The sequence below is a fragment of the Hypomesus transpacificus genome, chromosome 15 (genome assembly GCF_021917145.1).
Source record: "Hypomesus transpacificus isolate Combined female chromosome 15, fHypTra1, whole genome shotgun sequence".
Taxonomy (NCBI): Eukaryota; Metazoa; Chordata; class Actinopteri; order Osmeriformes; family Osmeridae; genus Hypomesus; species Hypomesus transpacificus.
In genome coordinates, this window is record NC_061074.1 from 10,658,835 (window position 1) to 10,682,838 (window position 24,004).

Genomic DNA, 24,004 nt, shown 5'->3' on the forward strand with positions numbered 1-24,004 from the left:
GAGCTCATATAAGGCTATCATAGATTATTTCTGTAATTGAACCTACAGTTTCACTCTTTGAATTGAGATGCTTTTCCCAAACAAATCAGATCTTAAACAGCCTACAACTGTTAATTTTCGCTGTCTGAGGAGAGGGGATCCGATTGTGTTGTATATGTAGGATAGTGTATAAAACAGCTTGGGTGCAGATTGTAGAACAAGACCTGAAGAAGAACATAACTTGGTTACAACAAAGTACCTTTTGATGATAGTGCTTCCAGATACAACCAATAGAATCCATTACTGGGAGCCATTGTCTGAAAGTATTGATTGGTTTGTGTGCTTGGAGGAGTTTTTCTTCCACTGCAGAAATACCCTTCTCTCAACCATCCAAAGATTCTTCAAAGATGGGTCATTTTCAGTTAAAGGGTATGCATTACTTTACGATAGTTGAAAGATGACCACAAATTAAGTAATTTTTATAAAAAAGCTCTCCTGAATATTGTTTGTTAATTTCAAACATCCATCTTCAATCATCTTTTGACATCAAACTTCACGCTTAATTAAGTGAATGCATGTGGATAGGCTACGTGCCTTTAAAAGGCTTATTCTTAGCTTCATTACTTTTGTTGGTTGAATATTTTCTCTTTAAAGGTGTCAAGAGATGGAAGGTGTAGTCTTTCTAGCAGTAACCATCTGGAAGCTTTTTTCATTTTCATGTTTTACAGTAGTTGTCCCTGTAAGATAGCAAATCATTAGAAACAGAAGGTACCGACAGACGGTTCTTTATTGTTGTCTGCCTAATAAGCAAAAATGTTGCTGCCACTCATACTCCGAAACACATGAGTTAGGATTCCCTACACGTCAACTTTGCAGTGTTCTAAGTTAATAGGCTACCACATGATGCTAGTCACGCTGCACTTCTCTGTTCTATGCCCACGCATTGAGTTGTTTTATGTCTGGAAAGATTTAGGAGTAGTTTTAGTCTGTACACAATAATATCTGCCTCCAAACCTTTTATTGCTCAATTGATGACCTGGTATAATTCCATGCATTCACAAGGCCCGATCAATCCATACTGCAATCTGCTAAAAGTTTAAAAGCCGGAAGAAAGAAAGCTGGAGTTAAGTTCTACAAGTTATCTGACTGTATGTGCTTGTGTGTGTATGTGTGTGTGTGGGCAATATTTAACACATCCTGGAAACTCCAAGGATCTAAAACACCCTGGGACTGAAACGAACCAATGACATCTTTGTCGTGAAAAACTAAGGTGGACATTTGCTAAGGTATCCACAGAGAGCTACACCATTACCTGTGTACTGTAAATACCAAACACCTCGTGCTTCCAAATATCAACATGTCCTTAGCGTCACATGGATGTGTAGCACAGCAGGTGGATAGTCTGGCTGAAAAGGGCCGTCTTCTCAGCTGCCTGGTTGATGGCAGAGTCTTGTGTGTGTGCTTGTGCTGGGGGAGAAGGATCTTTGTTTCCACTGGCCATGCACCCACCCAGAACAGAACAACATGAGGCTTCAAAGAGGGATATCAAACACATGACATACACTGAGTCACTGACCCTTACATCAGCCAGGACTGTGGTGGGGTATGGGTCCAGAATAATGGCTGCAGCCATAGTAGAGAAAGATGTTAGTAAGTAGAAACAATGACCAGCGGGATTCAGAGTAGGTTTGGAGCATATCTCTCTGAGTTTGATGTAAAAAGAAAAAATATATATAAATGTTGCTAAATACAGCACTTGACACTGTGATTGTGTTTTATGCAGACAAGAGTGATGTGACATTCCATATACTGGTTCCGAATGAACAGAATTAGATGTGCCGGTTGACTGAACGTGTCTTGTGTGCATACGTGTGGGTGTATGTTCATGTGTACTGTTTCTGTGTGTGGGTGCTCAGCAGGGTCAGTCAGAGAGAGAGAGAGAGAGAGAGAGAGAGAGAGAGAGAGAGAGAGAGAGAGAGAGAGAGAGAGAGAGATAGAGAGAGAGAGGGAGAGAGAGGGAGAGAGAGAGAGAAAGACAGAGAGAGAGAGAGAGAGAGAGAGGGAGAGAGAGAGGGAGAGAGAGAGGGAGAGAGAGAGACAGACAGAAAGAGCAACAGAGACAATCCATTCAATCATGTTGCAATAGATGCAAAGCAAATTCCTCGTTTATTACGTTACGTACATTACATTACGTAATGCATTACGTAATACGTAATACATTACATTACGCAATTACATTACGTTTCTTGGCAGTCAACAGAGAACATTTTTACTCAATCTCAATGTGGACTGATATTACAGACAGCGGCCCTGCAATCAAATCTGTTAAATTTATCTCTGTTTTCACCAGCAGTAGGGACTGAGAGTGAGAGTTACCTTTGCCAGGAGCCATTCAGCAGGCATGGCCATTCCACAGCAATTATAAATGGTTGCATAAGTCTGTTTTTCATGATTCGTTGCACCTCTAATCCTGTTGTCAGCTAGCATGTGTAAAAGTCAGAATTGTTTTACAGAGCCTCAGGTAAACCCCAAAGAGCTATCAAGCTCAAGTGAATGTTCTCCACTCCTAGTTGTGCTTGCTGTCAGTGAGGTGGACATGAGCTTAAACACTTAGGACATTTAAGTCTGGCTTGATTAGGATGTTAAGCCAGTCAATATTTTCGCACACACTCTCTCTCACACACACACACACCCACAAAACGCACAGTGAATACTTGCACAGCAACGAAAGCACGCAAACCAGTGTCCATACACCCAGAATCCTTTCCAGAGAAACACGTGCACACAGCCATACACAGTTATCTAGCAGAAACATTGTTGTTTTGGCCATGTTAGGTTTATTCCCATGAGAACACAGAAAATAGATGTGATGCCAGGTGAGAGAGAGGCTGTTCCTCAAATAACAAAATGTTTTAGAATAAGATAATGATGCTACAATGTCACAGATAAATTAAAAAACATTCATAAATAAAGGTGATAAAATGGGCGTTCAGTAAAAGTGTACAAGGATTGATTGAATGTTAAATTTATGTCTCAGTGAATGAGATTAGTTATTTTAGCTATCTTGTTTTTTACAGTACTGTATATTTGTAAAAATCTCCCATTGCAGTTTGCATGCCTAAAAAATACCCTGTTATTTAGTAATGCTTAAGCATGGGTGGGGGGAGGGTTATTTAACATGCAAGCTTTGACACACACACACACACACACTAATGCACACACACACACGCACACGCAAAGACACACATGCACACACAAAGACACACGCACACACGAAGACACACACAAACTCACCCCCCCTCTTTACACACACACACACACACACACAAACACACACACTCCCTCACACACTTACTCATCCTCAAAATAACTGTTCAATGCGTCACAGGACAGGTGTGTGGAATGTCTAAACAGTAGTGACATGGATCATACAGTCTTGCAAGCAGGGGCTAAATAGCAGCAAGGGTGACTGCTGTGCCAAGAAATATAAAGATTTCATTGTTTAAATCACATGACTTTAGACAAAAAAGAATACCAAGCGAAGGTGAAATACGAGGAACAGGAGGAATAAGATAAATATCACAGTGGGCAGGAAGGAGGAATTCACCTCTTTAAAGTGAACATCATCGATACCTGTCATTGTCTTTACTTATCTAAGCACGATGTTCTCAAATATGCATTAACCAGTAGGAGTGGGAAGCTGTGTTGGAGTCAACACTCTAGCAGAGCTTGTGCTTATTATGCACCATAAATAGTCAAACGAGCTACTGTCTGTCTCCTCTGTTTCAAAAAAATAAAAAGCAAACAAACAAACAGCGGTCAAATAGTGGAGACCCAGTTCTTGGAGATTTGTCACGCAAAACCATCAATTATCAGTGACAGTATAATTGTGACCATGATTTCGCAAATGAGCTTGACAGGGTAAGGTCTACTGTGTCTCGGGTTCTCTGAAGTCCCTTCCTGTCTACAGGGAAATGGGGGCAAAAGCACGCCCTAAATATTCCCTCAATTCCTGTTTCATGCCCTGGAGCAGCAGAGAATGCTGATGGAGATTGGTACTAACTCTCATCCATTTTCATGTGTGAAAGAAAGAACGAGGGTGGCTTATTAGCGATGGAATCAAAACAGGTCCAAATGAGCGGAATCAACGCACTCTAAAATGAGGCTACTCATTCATGGAAGCCTTGATTATTCTCTTGTGGCTAATTGTTTCAAAATGAGTTACAGTATAATATCACTTTATCTATTATATGGCAGATACTGTAAGTATACGGTCAACTATAAAAAGACAATCGGACCGATTTAGAGCATGTGGGTACATATTAGTATGTGTACTTGTGTCTACAAAACCAACCTATACATATAGATTGACACTAAGGTGGTATAGTATTGCATGAAGAAGGGGAGGAGGGTGTCTTTGATCTCCGAGCAACGCAATGGAAGAAGCTGGCCGCTGATTAAAACGAAGCGTCTTCTGCTTGGTCCAGTTCAGTTCAGCCCAGTTCAGTTTTTCATCTGGGTCAACGATGGTGGAAAGGGAGGTGGGACGCGGGGTGGGATTGGGGGTCGGTCCAGGGGACGTCCGCGTCACGGCTGGTTCTCCAGAGCGGCGGCGGAGCCGTTTGTTTCCCCCCTCTCGCACCCGTCCCCCCCCCACGCCGCCCTCCTTCTCTTCCTCTCTGGAGAGGGGCCCTGGGCCCACGAGGGGGTCTGTGGTGGGGTAGGCCTTGGGCTCAGGCGTCAGCAGCGACAGCTGGGGCAGCAGCGGACCTTCCTTCAGCTTGGCAGCCATATCCTTGGCGCTGCACGAGGGCGTGTTGGTCTCATAGATGTCGTGGAAGTTGTTGTAGTCCACCTCGTAGAACCCCTTCTCCAGGGAGAGGACAGGGGTGAAGCGGTAACCCCACAAGACCTCCGTGTCCAGGTAGGAGCTCCGCGCCTGGCACGTCATGCCTGAGACACACATGTATACACACACACAGACACACGTGTGAAAGATCACATGCACACGCAGGAAAAGAGAGAGAGAGAGATGGATAGGTGGAGGGAAAGAAACCGTGAATTATTCACAAACAAGGCTCGAGTCAATATACTATGGGTCCAAGGTCCCAGGATCAGTACACAGTGGAAGCATCAGTAAGAATAAACTATGAGGGTCCAAGGTGGGTTTACTCCTGGGAGCATCTATCTCTGGGAAACGTCCCTGCTTCCAAACCTGTCATGAATATGGAACAATCTCCACAAAGCCTACGGCACATTAGCAGTCCCTGCTTCAAGGGGGTCAAACCATGACATCGATTGGAAATACTATACACTAACTTGAGCAGGCTATGTACTTTACTGGACGAGACGACCAACACTGTAATTGACAAGGTAGAGTGTCCTTGCCGTTGAAGTCATTGATCTGGAAACTCCAGCTGCTGTGGTGCTGGAATGTATGTGTGCATGTGTATGTGCATATGTGTGTGGTGGGGGTTCTCTACATTACGAATGTTTTTCTAGTGAATCAATGAATACAATCTTTGTGTGTCTTAGGAATGTTGAAGACATCTTCTCTGATTAATGACTAAATAATACATATGAAATTAGTCTGGCAATTTAACCAAAACAGAAGTAACCTAATGCAATATTTCACTATACTTGCATCGAAATTTCAACATAAATATCATATTCACACATCAAAAAAAAAACGTTGAAATGTCTGAAAGAGAAAGAATAAGAAGATATGAAGTGAAAATATGTTTGTGTTGGAGGTAATGTCCCCCTACCCCCCCAGCCTGTCACACATGACCACACACACCCTCCCCTCACCCTCCACCTCACCCTCCCCTCACCCTCCCCTCACCCTCCCCATTGATATGCCAGAGTTTCTGGAAGTGTCCTTTCCTTTTTCAGAAGATGCACAATTAGGACATCATTACATGCATCCCATCATTTACACAGCAATGCAGCCCATGAGATGCTTACAGTTGTCAAAGCAGATCAATTGTTCAGGCGTCCATTGTGTGCGTGAATGTAATGAAAGCCTTCTTGCATATGACAAAAGATGCTGGAGGTCAACAGAAGAAGATGTGATTTTACGGGCATGTTCAGATAACTCTAACGGTTACACAAGGGATAACAGTGTAGGCATTTTCTGAATGTTTTAGGGAATATACCAGAGCCTATTGACTATGCATCCCGCAAAAAAATATGGAAACAATTCACAAATAAATACTTAAGACAAAAGGGTACTTGTATATGTACCATATATATACAATCTATAATCCTGTGGTGCTAGAACTGTCTACAAACATGCATTTGTCATGGAATATTTTGATCCAGAGAGATAATTTGCTGAAAGCAGGAATGTCTGCAGTACAGTAGCCTGCTTCAATTGTGTACCTTTCTTGTTTCAGGCTATGCATACCTAAGTACTTCATTATATGCATTTCATTGTTTACAAAGCAAATTCCACTGGTGAGACTCTCTGGGTTCCTGGAAGAGAACTGAACAACAGCAATCATATTTCTACCATCAATACTTCACTGAAAGTGAACCAAAGAGAGAAAGTGGATATTCCTCCCAACTCTTTAGTTAAATGACCATGCCAACACTACTATGCTGGCACCGTGAACACGGATGAGCTTTGATAACTTTGAGGTATTTCAAGAGTTTTAGATACAAAGAGACAATGACAATGACAATGATTACACAGTAATCAGCTGTAAAATAATTGTAAAATACATTTGTTGGCTAACAGTGACCATTCTACAAACCAAAAAATTGGAAAGCAAGTAAATTGTTCAGGCTTCTATTGTGTGCATGAAGGTAGTCAAAGCTAACTTTCACAAAGCAAAACATGCAGGGAGCCAACAAGAGTGTTTTTGCTGTTAGTTTTTTTCTTAGAGCTGTCTACAGCAGTGTCGCCCCCCCAGAAGATCTTGGGGTGTCACACCAAAATCCAAAATTGATTGAAATCATATTATGCTGTAGTATATAGGCTAGTTAAAAAATATGACATTATGAGAGTTAAGGAATCACATTCTGATATACTTTCGTTACTTTCATTTTAATTAATACAATTTACAATTAATGTTACTAATTATCTGATGTGCAATAGACTAATGCCATTACATTTTTTTCTCAAAAATTTATTCCAGACGATATGTGACCCGGGAAGTGGGGGGGCCAATATCAGGGTAGCCGTGGCCCCCACCTGGTCCCCCCTGGGGGGTGCCACTGGTCTACAACCATACGTTTTTACAGGACTGTCACACACTAGAAGCTTTGATCTAGAGATGGGATTCGATGAGTGCTGGAAGGCAGAACAGTAGCCCACTTAAACTGTGAACCTGCTAAACTAAACCTGAATTACAATCACCAGCTGAACAGGATGCAATCACCATGGAGTAAGAGATTGAGCAAGGGATCGTTGAGAAAGTAATCAACTGTAAAAAAAAATTGAAAGCAATGTTTTGATGAAGGCAAACCTTCCAATACCAACAACTTTTGCTAGGTGCTATCATTACATGAGCAAATTCTGACATGGCCTTCCATCATTACTATGGTTACTGAGCTAATAAAGAAATCAACTAAATGGTTGTGTGAAAGAGCAGGCCTTATGCAGAGCTATGTTTGTGTCACTGACAGTGGTGCAGTAGCATACATTATCACCAGAAAACCCACAGTACTGAGGGAGGTAAGTAGCTAAAGCCTGGGAGCTTCCTTCACATCGAGCAAAGCTTTAATTAGTTATCTTCTCTCACAGACACATGGACAGATTATGCTCACATGGAAAAGAATACTTGACTAGAGTGCTTCACTGGTTTACACATGGTATAGACACCTTTTGCTGGTAACCAGCCCATTCACTGGAATCATTAACCAGATGTTTGTCTTGGATAAAGCGCCATTGAAAGTATGGGTCAGCCACTGCAGATGTACGTCTCCCGAGTAATCAGCATCAAGTTAGCTAACTAGTCACTGTAACTCACACACTTCTCTAAAATGGCAAGTGACAAACCTGTGGTCTTTTAGAAAGAATCAAACAACACTACATGTCCCTCCCTCCTTCCCTCCTTCCCTCCTTCCCTCCTTCCCTCCTTCCCTCCTTCCCTCCCTCCCTCCCTCCCTCCCTCCCTCCCTCCCTCCCTCCCTCCCTCCCTCCCTCCCTCCCTCCCTCCCTCCCTCCCTCCCTCCCTCCTTCCCTCCTTCCCTCCTTCCCTCCTTCCCTCCTTCCCTCCCTCCCTCCCTCCCTCCCTCCCTCCCTCCCTCCCTCCCTCCCTCCCTCCCTCCCTCCCCCTGAAGAGACCAGTGTGGGAGTGCTGTGTCACCTCTTCGCATTCATTTAGCCTCTGTGGTGGCTGAGCAACACAAGCCCCTGCCCATGCCTGCTGGCTGGCCTCTTAACTTTGAGAGCCAATGGAAAGAGTGCAACATTACTCTGTAATGACCAGCAGGCACCTCAAGGCCAAAGTTCTCCAGGCTATTTCCAGAGGGCCGTGAAGTCAGCTGTTGTCATGGAACGCTAAAGGTCACCGACGTCGAGAGTAATGCACAAGGAACGCAGACGGAAAAACTAGAGGAAAAATAAAAAATAGACCATAACATTTACCTTTCCTAACCCAAACTTTCCAGTGCTCATTTTTCCATTTTCAACTTTTCCATGTCCCAGAAGCGTCCACGCCAGTGGTTGAAACGTGTTACTCTCATTCATTTTAACTGCGAAGCTCGCTTTTCACACATTTATTTGGTGGCATTGCTTGTAATATTTTGCTGAAATCCACAACAGGTATTATGCAATGAATTTATGAGAAAACATTATCGCACATATTATATTAAATTAGGGAAATTGTCGGGAAAATTTTTACCATAAAGGATATAAGTTCAGAGGAATAGACATTAATTGCCTTACCAAGTAACCTGATGCTTTGGATATATGATCCAGAACTGGTCTTTTCTCAGACCACAGGCTGGCTCAGAGGCAGGATGAACTGACAACAGGCCATTAACTTGAAAATTATACTAATTCCAACCTACACCTCTCTATCTTTTTTGTCACATTTCCAGTTTAGGCAGGACACCATGGAGAGATGCAGCATGTTTCAACCTCAGCAGATGACAAGTTTGACTCTTATCAATAACAGCCTGCTTATGCAATCAGATGCTTGCTGCAAGATCATAAACGTCCGCACTGCAAGATCTTTACAAGCAAATGTGTGCGATTTCACGAGGTTTGATGTAGATAACACATTCTGCTAAGGTTGCTGTTTGGAATGGGGCCTGGGCTCAGCTAAACAGAATGAGACCAAACAGCCTTCCCTCCAACCATGCACATAATATTTCCTATTAATCTTAAAATCATTATAGTTTTGCGGAGGGGACATTACCTACAAGCTCAGCAGTTCAAAATTGCAAGATATGTTTGTCCTCTAAATTGATGTAATCTACACTTACTGTCCAGAAAAAAACTAACTGTTTTTGTCTGTTTCTCAAAAAAAGAATTTGGGGCTTTGCCTTTGCAGCATAGGAATACTCTTGATTGTTAGTGACTTTATTCTAACATACCGGTTGTTACCTGGGAGTGATGCATTTAGTATAAGACATCATTTTACTAGTAGGAGGTGCCTAGGTTGGAGTTAAACTAAAGAGATTTAGTTCAGAAAAAACTAAATTTTCCATAATCCTTAGTCCGTAAATCAATCACACACATATTCACAGTTTTATCAACATGTCAAATATAGGACTTGTTGGTAATTCACACAAAAAATATGAAATCAATCAAATCAAAAATTAGCTGAGGTTGGCAGTATTTGCGTCACTGCTATAGTTTCCCTATCTCGCAGAGGAACAACATTTAATGGAAAAAGTTTGGAAACTGCAACTCCTAAGTGGGAAGAAGTCGCCTGGTTGATTCCTTTGAGAAAACCATCTGATTAGATCTGCAAGTCTTGGCAGTATAATGACACTGGATGAGGAAGTGTATGTGTGTGGAGGGTCAAAGAAGCTCTACGTTCAGGGATTGCAGAGATGACATCAGCCCAGCGTGCTACAGCCTTGCTGGTCAAGCGGAAGGCAATGTGATTTAATGCCTGAGTCAAACGTTTGCCGTGTGAGTGTGTGTGTGTGTGTGTGTGTGTGTGTGTGGGGGGGGGGGGGTCTACTACTGGTGCCATGAGAAAAAAATAATAAATAAAAATTCATAAAAGAAGTAGAGCAGAAACGTTCAGATGCATGAAAAGCCATGTCAGATCAAATTAGAGCTCTATGATTCCTGTCTTGTAAAAACCAACGAGGGAAGAAATGCGGAACCCTCTCTATGGTATGTTTGTTTTATATTCATATTCATAAAGGCTGAAATATGATGATGTCCAATGAAGTAACAAAAGTGATATGTATAATGCATTGTATTTAGATGAGCCTATTATAATCTGCCCTTGAACAAAAGGCCAGCAAAGATGCTGTTGGAGCATATTTACCTGAGCAAGCCAATACCCCACAGGAAACATATTACAGAAGCAAATAAGCAATTAGCTTCAGAGCACACCGTTGTAAGTGTGTCTTTATTGTCTGTGTGCTATGGTGATAAACAAGTAGATTTTCTAAATCAATATTTTGTACAATGCTTTCCAAGTCTAACCCAGCTCACATAGAAGATCAATCCCAAACTTGGATGCAAAAGAGTGCTTGGTTCCTTGGTTTCTTTTTTGCCTAAATGTCAATTGAATCCATTCAATATCCTGTTTGGGCTTAATTACAGGCATGGAAAAGTAGGTGTTAGTGGGTGTTTTTCTCCTTGCAACTTTCCAAAGAATGCACTGTAGTGAAATCTGCCATTATCACCAGCCTGAAACCTCTAATGTGGTTTTTAGATTGAGTAGGCCAGCCAGGGCAATACAGATCTTTGCTTCTAAATCATGTGTTCCAGGTACAAAGTATAGGGCAACACTTTACATCAAGGTACATAAACACCATGTACATTACTACCATGTAGCTACATACAGGTTGTTCCTTTTCTATTTGTCCACTTTTTGGTCCACTATATGAGGTCAGTTTGAAAAGGACCATATGTTGAAATACCCAGAATCACTTGGAGTAAAAGCTACATTGGATTGCTTGGATTCCCCACACCAAGTTTCACTCATGTAATAACTTGAATGATGAACCATAATTAAGTATAAAATACATGGCAGTTTCTATGTAACTAAAATGTTGTTACTGTACTGGAGGTATCACTGTGTAGTTATTGCAAGGTAGTTAATGAAACCTTATTGCAAAGCATTGCCAAAGTGGCTTTTTGCTCTTGTCCACCATTCCAAATCCTGATCTCACCAACTATAATCACGATACTCAGAGCTTCATCCAAACCCTAACCACGGACAAGCAACAAATACAGAAAGACGTGCTGTGGAATGCATATACATGTAGTGGGTCAGGTGGCTGAGCGGTTAGAGCATCAGGCTAGTAATCTGAAGGTTGCCAGTTTGATTCCCGGCCGTGAACACGACGTTGTGTCCTTGGGCAAGGCACTTCACCCTACTTGCCTCGGGGAGAATGTCCCTGTACTTACTGTAAGTCGCTCTGGATAAGAGCGTCTGCTAAATGACTAAATGTAAATGTAATGTAAGTGCCAGAGCATGCAACAGAAAACCTCAAGAATGATACATGTTGCCAAAACAAAGGCCAGTGTGGGTAGAAATGGCACCTCCAGTTGGAACCGTTTGGAAGAGTGCCCCTGATGCACCTGAAGAGGAAATATGGGCTGCAGTGTGGACAGGGCACATTCTCCTAACTGTTGCAACCCTCTATGCAGAGTAGACATCACTCGGACGTTAACTACACTTTGTTCTTTGTCAAACAAACTACTCTGTTAAACATGATGAAGTTCAAATCCAGCTACGTTTCATAAAGACAAATAGTCATTGAAACCTACAAAACATCAGGTGTGGGTACAATATTAGATGAGTCATTCAGTCAATATACTCAAGTAACATTTCACCCAGCTGACATTGTATAAGGATCTTCTGGATGGTTCAGCCAACAACAGCACTGTTTTGTTAGTGCAAATGAACATTGACACGGTCCTAATGAGGATGTCGTGATGTCAGAAGGGATGGTCACGTACTGTACCTGTAGCTTCAACCATCCCCTCCAGGATGACCACGATCTCAAACTCCTCCTTCTCGATTTGCGCCTGCGACATCTCCCAGAAGGGGCTCTTCTCGTTGATCTCGTGGGAGATGATGAGCGGCGACACCAGGAAGAGCCGGTCGTCGCCGGTGTCGAAGCCGATGTTGATGTCTGTCTGGTTGAGCGGGATGAACTCGCCCTCCTTGGTCTGCTGCGAGCGAATCAGCTTGGCGCGGATTGACGCCTCCACGATGTGCGAGTTCCTCAGGTCCCCCACGCGGAACATCAGGCACATCTTGCTGTCCCGCACCGAGATCACCGCCTTGTGGGAGAACATGAGCGTCTCGGCACGGTTCTTGGGCTGCGAGATCTTGACGAACATGCAGCCCACCATCATGGCGTTGACGATGGAGCCCAGGATGGCCTGGATGAGGAGCAGGATGATGCCCTCGGGACACTTTTCCGTGATGACGCGGTAGCCGTAGCCGATGGTGGTCTCCGTCTCGATGGAGAAGAGGAACGCCGACACAAAGCTGTTAAGGTTCTCCACGCAGGGCGTCCACCCCTCCTCGTCGGCGTGGAACAGGTCCCCTCGGATGAGGGCTATGAGCCACCAGAGCAGGCCGAAGAACAGCCAATTGACCACGTAGACCAGGGTGAAGATGAACAGGCTGAGACGCCAGCGGAGGTCCACCAGCGTGGTGAACAAGTCGCTCAGGTAGCGGTAGGTCTCCTGCACGTTGCCGTGGTGCACGTTGCACTTGCCGTCCTTCTGGACGTAGCGCTGCCGTGGCTTCTTGACGGGGTCGGAGATCAGGTGGGTGCGCTCGGTGGAGATCTGCGCCTCGCGAAGGTGCTTGGGGAGCTTCTTCACCTGGGGGGTGCAGAGAGAGGTGAAGGAAGCCACAGACGAGCGAGAGAGAGAGAGAGAGAGATAGAGAGACAGAGAGAGAGAGAGAGAGAGAGAGAGAGAGAGAGAGAGAGAGAGAGAGAGAGAGAGAGAGAGAGAGAGAGAAAAAATACCGAATAAGAAGATAATCTCTCCCATTTCTCCAACTTCCTCCGACTACATAGTCAATGTATTATCTTACTGGGACGACATTTCAACCTTTTAGGTAATTGCATTCAACCTCAAGCACCTTCCTCTGCCACCCTCTATGACCATAAATAAAGAAAACAGGTCAACTGTCATGTCCCCGTCCGCCGTTTGGTGAGGGCTGCTTCACAATGCTAGGGCTAAATGAAATTAAGTGCCCTGACAGAGCTACCACACTGCTCCTTCGCCATTGTGAGCGTCACTCTCGAACACAGAGCACACAGGGACTATGTAAGTGAGAGAGAAAGAGGGACATGGGGGACACAGAGTAAAAGAGAGAGAGAGACAGAGAGGGGAGGGGGGTGAGAGAACACAAGGGCACAAGGGTCTTCTTTGTAGTTGGCCCTGCTCCAGCCAAGCGATCTGGCTCCACAGCTGTGGCCCCCAGCACTGCCTCCCTCAACCCCTATGGGACACTGACAGGCCTGGATAGGAACAGGAACACTCCCTCACCCCCTTTCAACACCGCCTCCCAAACACAAACACACACACACACGTCCACAAATACTCTGAACATATGAATGCCCTGTGTCACACACACATTCACACACACACACAAACACACACACACATTCACACGCTCACACACCATGCTGCCTGGCTCGCCCTCCACAAGGGGCCAAGGGCACATTGGCACCACGATTGGCTCCTGCTGTCCTGATCGGAGCCACTCTGCTCAGTTGTTAATTGAAACGTGGGTTGGCCTTGAGCAGGCGACACACCTCCCGTGCCCTCGAAATCTCAGGGAGCTAATCGGACACCTGGGCCCAGCCTTCCCCCGGTCGCGCTAGTGAAGCTTAGCTACAGCCCAATTGGCCACTTCGTTGTATGTGCGCTGCAGCCTTTTTCTATTCTCAAGGACTATCACACTCACTCTTGTTGTTCACTTTCGCTCGTTCACAAGGCATCTGGCAAGCTCTGGAGAACTACTGATCTGAATGTGAAACTATCTATAGAAAATGTATAAATGGTAATCTATAGAAGTATCTTAAATGGACTGTGCTTGAAATTCTACCTGTTTGTTTTCGACAGCCCTGCATGTGTCATTTAAGCCTGTCTGGATGTTTTGATTACCAGCTACAGAAGTGGTAATGTGGTAATACGACACTTGTAAACTAATACAACAATTACATGCAAAGGGACAATGATACATACTCTTTAAAATATGATATTGCTGCTATCTCAAAGGGATGCATTTTTTAACCACACTGTGATTGTACTGCGATTGTCTTGAATTAAAGGCAGCCCCAATAAACCCATTTATTTCCATATGCAGGTTTTTAAGAGGAAGTTGATAGTATAAAAAATGACGCTGTCAAATTTTGCAAAGCAACAGCTAATCTCTGGCCTATGCTCCTATTCGACGGCGTTCACTAATGCAGAAACAAACTAACTAAATACTGCTGTATGGTGGTAATACCCAATTGGCTAGCGTGACAACACTTAGTCAGGAAGAACACATCCAATTGGTTCAAAAAATTCTAGATAAAGATCCACAGTTATTGGTGTTAAATATGCCTCCATGTCTAAGTTCTTTATAAAACCCTCTCTCTGTGCTTTCTCAGGCTCCTGGTAGAAGTAAGATGAAGCTATCTCAGCACACACGCGATTATCACACCCACTCCCATTGTTTGGTTCAATCTTCTCTTCAGACCTTTCTCCTCATTCACTCTCCAGCGAACACCACCACTCTCGATCCTCCTCACGCCATCCCATTTCTCTCTGTCTACTCCTCTCTCCCCTTTGTCTCTCAGGACTTCTAGAAATGTCCGAAAGCCTCTAACTAAATAACTGCTTATGCTTTTTTGCCTTCTCTTTTTCTACACTTTTTGTACTCCCTCTTTGTTGGAAGCCATGGAGTAGTATGCTGTTGGAAGCCATCTTGTGTACCTGCCCAGGTGTGACTCCTATCTCCATGTCGTGGTCCATGTGGACTCGGGATTCTCCTGCCATCCTCAGCTAGAGCTCAACACCTGGATGGAGAGAAAGGAGGACGATGATACCACAACGTTTGCATCATGAATTCATTCAAACAACTTGAATAAAACTATCCAAATTAAGACAATGTCATTTTAACGAGGGTGTGTCAATTGTGCAATTCTGCATGATCCATTATGCCATTATCCTATTTAAAAAGGAATGAGTTCAAAGACAGGTGGAAGAGGGATTATTTTTCCAACCCCCAAAATTATTTTTAAAAATTACATCAACAATCCAATGCCGGTGAGCACTTCTAATAAAACTCATCAGTCTTTAGGAACCTAAACTGGAGTAACTACTAAAATGTCTGCATCTGTCAAGTTCCCTGGTAGAGACTGGTTGGAACCCAAAAGCACAAGAAAACAGACGAACTGCAAGGAGAGTTTTGTTTATTAGTCAGTCAGGCAATTTCAAAACCAGGAGATCAGTCAAACATGCATATCCTACGAGGGACAGGGGATTCAAAGGCCAGATAGCATGTAAGCAGGGTCAAAAACAGCCCGCTTGGGAGAAAACTGTAAAGAAGAATGTAAGAAAACGTAACGGGAGTTAGGAGAGAGTAGAAAAGCGTAGAAAAGGAGGAGGACAGGTATACATGCGAGGACAGCTATACCTCCATCAAAGTACAGATTTACACAGCAAAAACACCCTCAGACCATCATTGGGATTAACACTGAGTTGACATGGAGTAAGTGTTTGTTGTCTGTGTGTAGTCTTCTTGTTAATCTGCACAATGACAAAGTATCTTCTGTCTGGGCTAACTGCCGTCATTCCCCTGAGAGGGCAGATCAGTGCCAGTTGCTTGGATCCCGCACCAACTCAACTGTTCAGAATCCTAATGCTGTGTAGACAATCTGACCACATCATGGTTCACTGGAACAGTTACTGGCTATTCAACATCTGTTCAAGTCTTGATGCCTCAAGTGTAAAGTTAAAAGCTGAATCCAATTATAACTTCAAATTGTCAGCAGTGGTGTTCTGGGTTTGTTGGTACGTGAAAGGTAATTTAATCTGATTCACTGTCAATCTAAAAAAAAAGGTTTTAGTGTAATGTCATTTCTTTGTTGTGATTTTAGCTCTGCTGGTGTAATTCAGTGATGTAGTGACATTTCATACTATCTGTGATCTGATTGGAGAGCAAGTGCAGCTCTGCGAAGCTGGGTTTGTGTTGAAAATGATATTTTTAAACATCAGTTATATAAGGCTCAAACCGGCAGAGGAAAAAAATTGAGAGGAAAAAAACGTTCAATGATTTTTTTGCAGTGACGTGGGATTTAATAACAGATTTCAGTACGTCGGCACTGCAGTTCATAAGAGGAGGAGAGAGATTGTGTACAGTAGATGGAGCCTAATTATAGCCGTTTCAGTTGTACCTGTTCCGTTACATAAGGGCAATCAAACGTTAAGGTCTCTCTACTAACGTTCTGAAAATCAAAAGCAAAAAATCATTGAACGTTTTTTCCAAATAACCACCAACTTTCTCTCGCCCAATTTCTCAAATCATGTTTGATTAGTCTTGCCTGCCACCCTGCTGAGTTCTGGTCACTGAGACATCACAGCTAGGAAATGCAAACTGGGGCTGGGACAAGAGCAAGAGACTGCGTCACACAAGCCACATCCACACAGGAATACAGTGTTGACACGGATGAGTCCTGAGCAAAGGGCAGAGAGACGTGACGGGCATCTGAGAAACACTGACACCGGCAGGGAGGAGAGAGGACCCACGCACAAAGCTTGAGGGGAAATGAAAAGCTGGCTGAATCCGTTATGGTGTGGCGGTTCTTGCTTTGCAAATCAGTTACCATGCATAAAACATAGCTGATGGGGACGAAAGACCAAAGTGGGGCCAACTAAATACCTGTGTGTGCGCTTGTGTGTGGGTATTCTCCACAGAACTGATTGCTGTTCCCTCTGTACTCCAAAAGCCGGCCAAATAAGAAGTGTGAACGCTGTTTCCGTCCACCGTGTGTTTTATCTTGTCCCTTTAAGAGGGTAACAAGCGTTTATCTTGTTACCGGGAGAGAGTGACAGGATGCTTTGGGTGAATTGTGTTTCGACTCTGATAGCATGGCGACTCATCCGTCGTGTTTAGAGCCAGGAGGACCGTGGCGTCCAAGGAAACCTGTTCCCCTCAGGAGATAAGCTACTTTGTCTCCTCGTGTTTGCTGACACAACACAAACCCGCTATAGGTTGCAGGGCTGTGTGGCACAACATGAGTTGGGGTTCTTGTCAAAGTATTGTTGTTACCTGAGGTTCTCATGGACCAGCTCTTTCATACAAGAAGTAGAGTGTTGTCATTGTAAGGACAATGCTTTCCCAAAGACGCTGGTGACGATCAGGCAACTAAAGAAGTGGAGAGCTTCATTGCTACACTTCCCCACCCCAGAATAACCGTGACACACCAGATTTTGGTCGCTAATTTTTTTTTTTTTACATCATTATTTAATGACAATAAAACAATATACATATATATATATATTCTACTACATGTATTCTATGAAGTACCATGGGACAGGGAGCAGACACTTTTCTAACTGTCTTTCAGGGTGTGTTGGTTTTGTGAATGGAGCTCTGTTGCTCTTTAAGGGGCTGTGATGCATGCTGCCAAGAAATATGGGATGCAGAAAACACCAGTGAGAAAGCGCCGCCTCGGCACAAACTCTTTAGTTTACAACCCGAAATGGACTATTAGTGTGCGCTCACCCATACATTTTGAGGTCAGAACTTGCAGTTTTGCTGTGAAAAATTCGATTTTGAAGTGTCATCAATACAAACTGTACAGTTCTTGCACAGTGGACAGGAAGAGTAAGAGGGAGAGAGAAGGGAGAGAGGGGGGAGAGAGAGAGATAAGCGAGAGAAGAAAAAGAGGAGAGAGCTTAACAAAAGGACAGGCGACCTGCTATGTGGGAATAGATAACAATAGATAGCTATAGCCTATGGTGGACTCATCATTCCAATAATGTTGATGTCTCACTAGGCTAGCTTGAGGGAGGCTTATACAGAATATTCTCTCTCTCTGTTCTTGTTCGCGCAATTCAGACCATGTCGATCCCAGGTGGGGGCATCTCGTGGCTTTGTGTGAGTCCCGGGGGGTGAAACGGGTGGCCCACAGAGTGCTAGCTCTCCCTAACTTATCTCCACTTACTTATGACACTTTGAGGTCTGTCGGGGCCAATGACTAAAAACGTCCCCCGAAGCTTGCAGATGTCAGCCAGCCTGGCTCCGGGCCCAGACTCTCAACCCCTACGCGCCCCCCCCCCCCCCTCTCCTCTCCCCCCCCCCCCCTCCCCCACCGTCCCCTGACAGACGAGCCTTGCGCTGTGTGCGCAGCCCGGCCCCTCCCTCCCTCCCACGGTTTCACCTTCTCCCAGGGCCGCACGGCCGCGCTGGGAAACGCGCCTCACCTCCACCTCCACGCCGAGGAGACGATTAGCCTAATGAAAGGACGACCCGTCCGTCTCCTTCCCCGCCCCCCCCCCCCCCCAGCCAAGAATAGCTTGCGAGAGAAAGAGAGAGACGCTGGCCGTTTCCTTGCCCGTCCCGTCGAGCTACTGCAGCGCCAAGGTGATGTGTGTGTCTGTAAGTGATGCCCCTGCCTAGCCAGGGACTGTTGAGTGGGTGGTGCTGGATGAGGTGTGACCCTGCGACACCCTGACACCAAACAACACCAAACGACACCCACTCGACCAACCCAGGGGTGTTTGCTGTTGCTGAATAAAACGTCCAGGTGGTGGAAAGAAAGGGATGAGGGGAGAGGGATTGATGGATGGAAAGAGGGAGTTACGGGAGGGGAAGGGAGGGGGGTTGGTTAAGGAAAGGACGGTTTCTTCCAAACCTCTCCTCCCCCACTCACCTAATTTTTATCGGGACGCTTGACAGCCGCATATCCAGATTTACAGTCCCGAGTTCGATTCCCGTTGCCTCCTCTCTCCGTCTCTGTCACTCTCGCTTTCGCTCTCCCTGCTCACCTCCAGCAAGAGTGACGGATGGAAAGGGAAGGGGGGCCGCGGGGGGGGGGGGGGGCACAGAGGAGGGGATGCATGGCGCATGCAAGAAGAGCCAAAGGTCAAACAATCCTAATTGCGATTCCTGACGCACCTCCGCGCCAGTCTCTGCTCCGGCTCCCCTTTGAGGGACGACTCCTCTATTAGAAAATCCATGGTGTCGCTCGATAGGTCCTGGCATTTTATATTAAACGTGCGTCTCTGTTCCCCGTCCAAATGGGATGTTTCTGAGAGAAGCCTCTTTCCCCTGGGTGACGGCTGCTGACACTCAATGGACGCTTATGAAAAGGACTAAATCCTCTATTGGATGTAGAGAAGTCATTTACATGTTCACTTACCTCACCTTAATGGCAGGGCAACAGGGATAATCACGACACTCTCAGCTACGCTACACATTCTGTGTGCAGTAAGAGGTTGATGGATTTGGCTAACATGCTAAAAAGGTTGACATATGTGTCATTGGTTTTGGGGGGCTTTAAAAAGCGGTGAAGTACGTATATACATTGAGAAGATCATGTCGGCAATGTCAGGTAGGATCCGAGTCATGTCTTCTCAGGGTGTGGGATGACAGAACAGTCTGACACACATGGAGAACACAGGTTCACTGAGGCTCTAGTGTCCTGACATTTGGGTACGTTGTGTGTGTGGGGAGGACAAAAAGGTTGTCCCTGCAGTTCCTAGAGCAGATCGCCTGTTTACAACCGTCTCCTTAATGTGTTGAGGGGGGAGGGACGTAGAGCACGCTGTAAGGCCTTCATGTATCAGCTTAATATGTGACAGCGCTGAGTGAAATACGCTCCAGCAGTAGGGCGAGGCAATGGCCGCGGACTGGCCAGTCGCACTTGGCATTAAATCTGCTCCATAAAGGAGATGGCACTTTTAAATACAGTCAACAGAGGCCTTGGAGCCGTGATGGCCTCAGATTTATGAGGGAGTAAATTGTATCATTTTCCTTTGGAGCTGACAAGATAGTACTTTGAAATTTATTCAGCTTCTGTTTAATTTTGCAGGGCTTGGGGAATGTGTGACAAGGGGCCTCGCTGTAGGGCCACTGTTACATATACTGTTAATGATAAAATTGGTAAAACCATATAATGGCACATTAAGCAAACTGGTGCAATCCACAACTGGGTTCCATTGTTTGATGTTATCATTATAGTAAGCAGAGGTGATGTGATCCGTAAGTTAAAGCCTGCAAAGCACCTTGCAAAAACCTGAAAATCTGACCAATGAAGTTCAAGAAACGTTCTCATCGATCGAACAATGCATTGGATCATACTCTGAAAGGAATCCTTGCACAGACTCTGAGGAGGAGGAGCCATTGCAGCAGTCAGATTCCAATCAAGGACAGACCAACAAGCCAACAAAAACCATGGTGAAGATTTAGCTCTATGCTAATGCTAACTATACATGGCACACCATGCAGCCTGCCTGGTACTGTAACAGGCCTGGGATTTGTAAGTTAGCCTCTTGCTAGCCCACTGTAGCTAAATCACATAACTATGATGTAAGTAAAGCTTTTGACATGCAAATTTGAAGTAAGTAGTAATTCAACAGCATGTTATGTTACATTCAGTAAACATGCACATCTACCCTAGTGTGCATACGGCCTTTTTTGACAGGTTCTTTCTTTCACAACTAGAAACTAAATAGATTTGGTTTTGTCTGTTTCTTTTTCCTGTGTACGATTCACCTGACAAAAAATTAATACAATAATATATAATAAAAAGAGATTTGATCTCTTTGGTAGCCTTTGTCTGCCTGGCACCCCAAACCATTAGAACACACGTACACATTTTCCAGGGCACATCATAAAATAAGTCTTATCGCTCGGATAAGCTCTTGACACAAATGCACTTCTGCAACAGAAGCCGCTGTCACCACCCCAGAGACCCTATCTTGCCTAAATAAACCCCCTCAATTAATAATTCACACTTTAATCTAATTTCACTGGCTCCTTAGATTTCCACTGAACAACGCATTTGTATGTATGTGCTTGTGTACATGTTGAGGTTAGCTACAGTTGGCCTCTGAATGGAGTTGCAGTCCGTCCGATGCAGTTTAGAAGGTCAACAAGCCATCCATCAAAAGCAATTACACCCTTGCAACTCACAACCTCCCTTTACGCACATGCACACACATTTATTGAAAGGCAGGCAGTGCTTCAACCTAGTTATGATAGGGTCATGACCATTAAAGTGATACGCATGCCAGAGATAGTTTAGCAAGGCAGTCGACTCGGCTGAGATTCATTTAATCAGACCAAGGAGACGGTTCAGTAATCTGCCTGCGTTATTTGCAGCAATTCAACAGCACAGTACATTGAGTCAGAATCTTCACCTACTGTAGTATACATATATACAAATATACATGTATTATTCAACACACAGACACCTACTTGTCCTTTTGGACGGTTTCCCAACATTCACCGAGAGGAAAATAGTTTTGGGACTGACTGTATGAACAACATCTGCATGCTGCTATACTCTATTAACTAAAACACACCTCGTTTTTCAGCAATCTATGGTTCATCCTGTTCTGCGGCAATCGGTTTCTATAGATTCACCTTGTAAGTTATTCCTACACACTGCTCAAGGGAAAACCTAAGCCAAAAATATTGCTCACACACATCCTACATGGGTATCGAACGATGCTGTATTTTCTCACCGTTCCCCGGTGAGAACGCCAGGAACATCTCAAGGAGGAAAACATGCTTGCGGTGACCATAAACCTGGTTGTCATCAAATTTTACGCCGACAACTCTCAAGATGTTTTTCTGCAGAGTGCCCTTATTGCCTGACAGCCCTGAGACAGCAGACAATGCTGCACTGCATCCTCAACCAAGCGCCTCTAATCCTCAACCTGGGCCGAGCTGAGCGTTTGAGAGCAATCAATACAAACGATTTTCTCTCAATGCTTTGGTATAGTCTCCAATATAACAGCGGGAAAGCAAGGGAGACAGAAGTGCTTCCTCGCTCTTTGTTTATCTCTCTCTCTGTTTGTCTGTCTCTTTGTTTATCTCTCTCTCTTTTTCTCTTGTTGTTGCTTTCTTTGTTTTTGCTTTTCCATTGAATTTGTGGAAGCAAAATCACACTGTGCTGTCTCTATTAATACACGGTAACCCCCCCCCCCCCACACACACACACACACGCACACATACAAACGCACACACAGGCACTTTGCTTGCCACTATGCTCGTAAAACTCCTGCGCATTGCGAGGAGAACTAAAACACCCTCTCGCTTTCACGGACACGTAAACATACACACACACACACACGGTGGGGCACAGAAAGGCAAGCAAAGAAACTGTGTGCTGACAGAGCTTTCCTAGCTTGCGTCATAAACCCCATTGCTTTTTGATTACGTATCCTTCAGCGCCACGACAAACAGATGCATTGGTGATATATCAGGGTTGTATCCGAAGTGATACGAGGACAGGCTACTGCGGTCGACCAGGATGGGACAGAGGTCGAGGCTGAAGGGGGAATCCAGGCAATCTCAGTCACAGCGCAGGCAAAGGCACGCGCGCACATACACACACGCACACTCTCCATCTCTCTCAGCGCATTAGACCATAGGTTCCGGTCTTCCCACACATACATTTAGATGTGTGAAATACTAATAGAGAGTTTGCACTGCTGTCATGAATTAGAGCAGGTAGCGGCAGCATGCGCTCATCGGTAAATCAAAAAGGACTGCCATCTAGGAGGAGAGCGGCATGTCGGAGCACCCATCGGCTCGGGTCTACTCCAGTGTCCCCTTTTCCCCTCCTTCGCTCCATCACTCCCACCATCGCTCCTACCATCACTCTCTTTGTGTTCGTCTCCCGCGCTTCCCCTTCCCTTGCTGCTGCAGGGAGCTTACCTTCAGGTCGCCAGAGGAGGAGCAATCAGCCTCCCGTCCAGGCATCTCACAACGGGCACGTCGATCGGGTCTCCACAGTCTGTTTGCCGGCTCGGTTCGAAAGCAAGCAGCCTTCCTGCCGCCCAGCGCTTCTCTCCTCCTAACTGCTCCCTACTCCTGGGCGAGAGTGGCACGTGCGTGCGTGCGAATGCGAGAGAGAGAGGAATAGAGAGAGTCTCTTCTGTGTGTGCATCCTCCCTCGACTGCCCCCCCCCCTCATCCCCTCACCCCTCCCCCCTCAGCCCCCTTTAGCTCTTCTCACTTCCACGCAGAGCTCTCGTCTCTCAGGATTTGTCCTTTGTGTGTGTGTGTGTGTGTGTGCGTGTGTGTGCGTGTGTGCGTCCGCCGTGCGTGCGGGCGTGCGTGCGGGCGTGCGCGGTGAGCATATATATGTGTGCTTAGCACATGGCTCACCACACTCCACAGGCACAGAGGAACGAGCTTGGAAGAGAAAAGTGCAACAAAAGAGAGATAGATAAAGCGAGAAAGAGAGAGAGAGAGTTGGGGGTGGCGGAGGTACGGTGGAGGGAAGTGCTGTATAATCAATTGCTCTAAAACCGCGGTTGAGGAAAAGGCCCTGAGGGTTTCAAAGAGGGAGAGGTAGAGAGATGGAGAGAGACATAAAGGCAGGGGGTTATAAAGGGAGAGAGGGATGAGGTGACTTCATCGGACGACAGAGGAAGAGAGGGGTGCAGGTGCAGTGAGAGGGAAGAGGAGCGAGGAGGAGGAAGGCTTGGACCTGGGTTTTCCTGCGCAAGGTCATTAGAGCGATCAGCACAGCTCTCCAGCAAAGCCCCCGGACGGGATGAAGGCTTGAGAGAGTCGATGAGAGAGGTAGAGGAGGAGGAAGAGTGGAAAGAGGAGCAAGGAAAAAAAGAGGGAAAATACAGAAGAACGACAACTGAAGAGGGTAAGAGAGACACAGAGAG

At 45.1% G+C, this 24,004-nt stretch overlaps 1 protein-coding gene across 1 annotated transcript; it reads right to left on the minus strand.

The window, feature by feature from the left end:
* Window positions 1–2,740: 2,740 nt before the first annotated feature.
* On the minus strand, window positions 2,741–23,259 carry kcnj5 (potassium inwardly rectifying channel subfamily J member 5). Its single transcript, XM_047035802.1, is given in 5 exon segments — window positions 2,741–4,617; window positions 4,619–4,932; window positions 12,091–12,964; window positions 15,077–15,159; window positions 23,037–23,259. Coding segments are annotated over 4 exon segments (1,302 nt in total). The 5' UTR covers window positions 15,140–15,159; window positions 23,037–23,259; the 3' UTR covers window positions 2,741–4,566.
* Window positions 23,260–24,004: the final 745 nt, after the last annotated feature.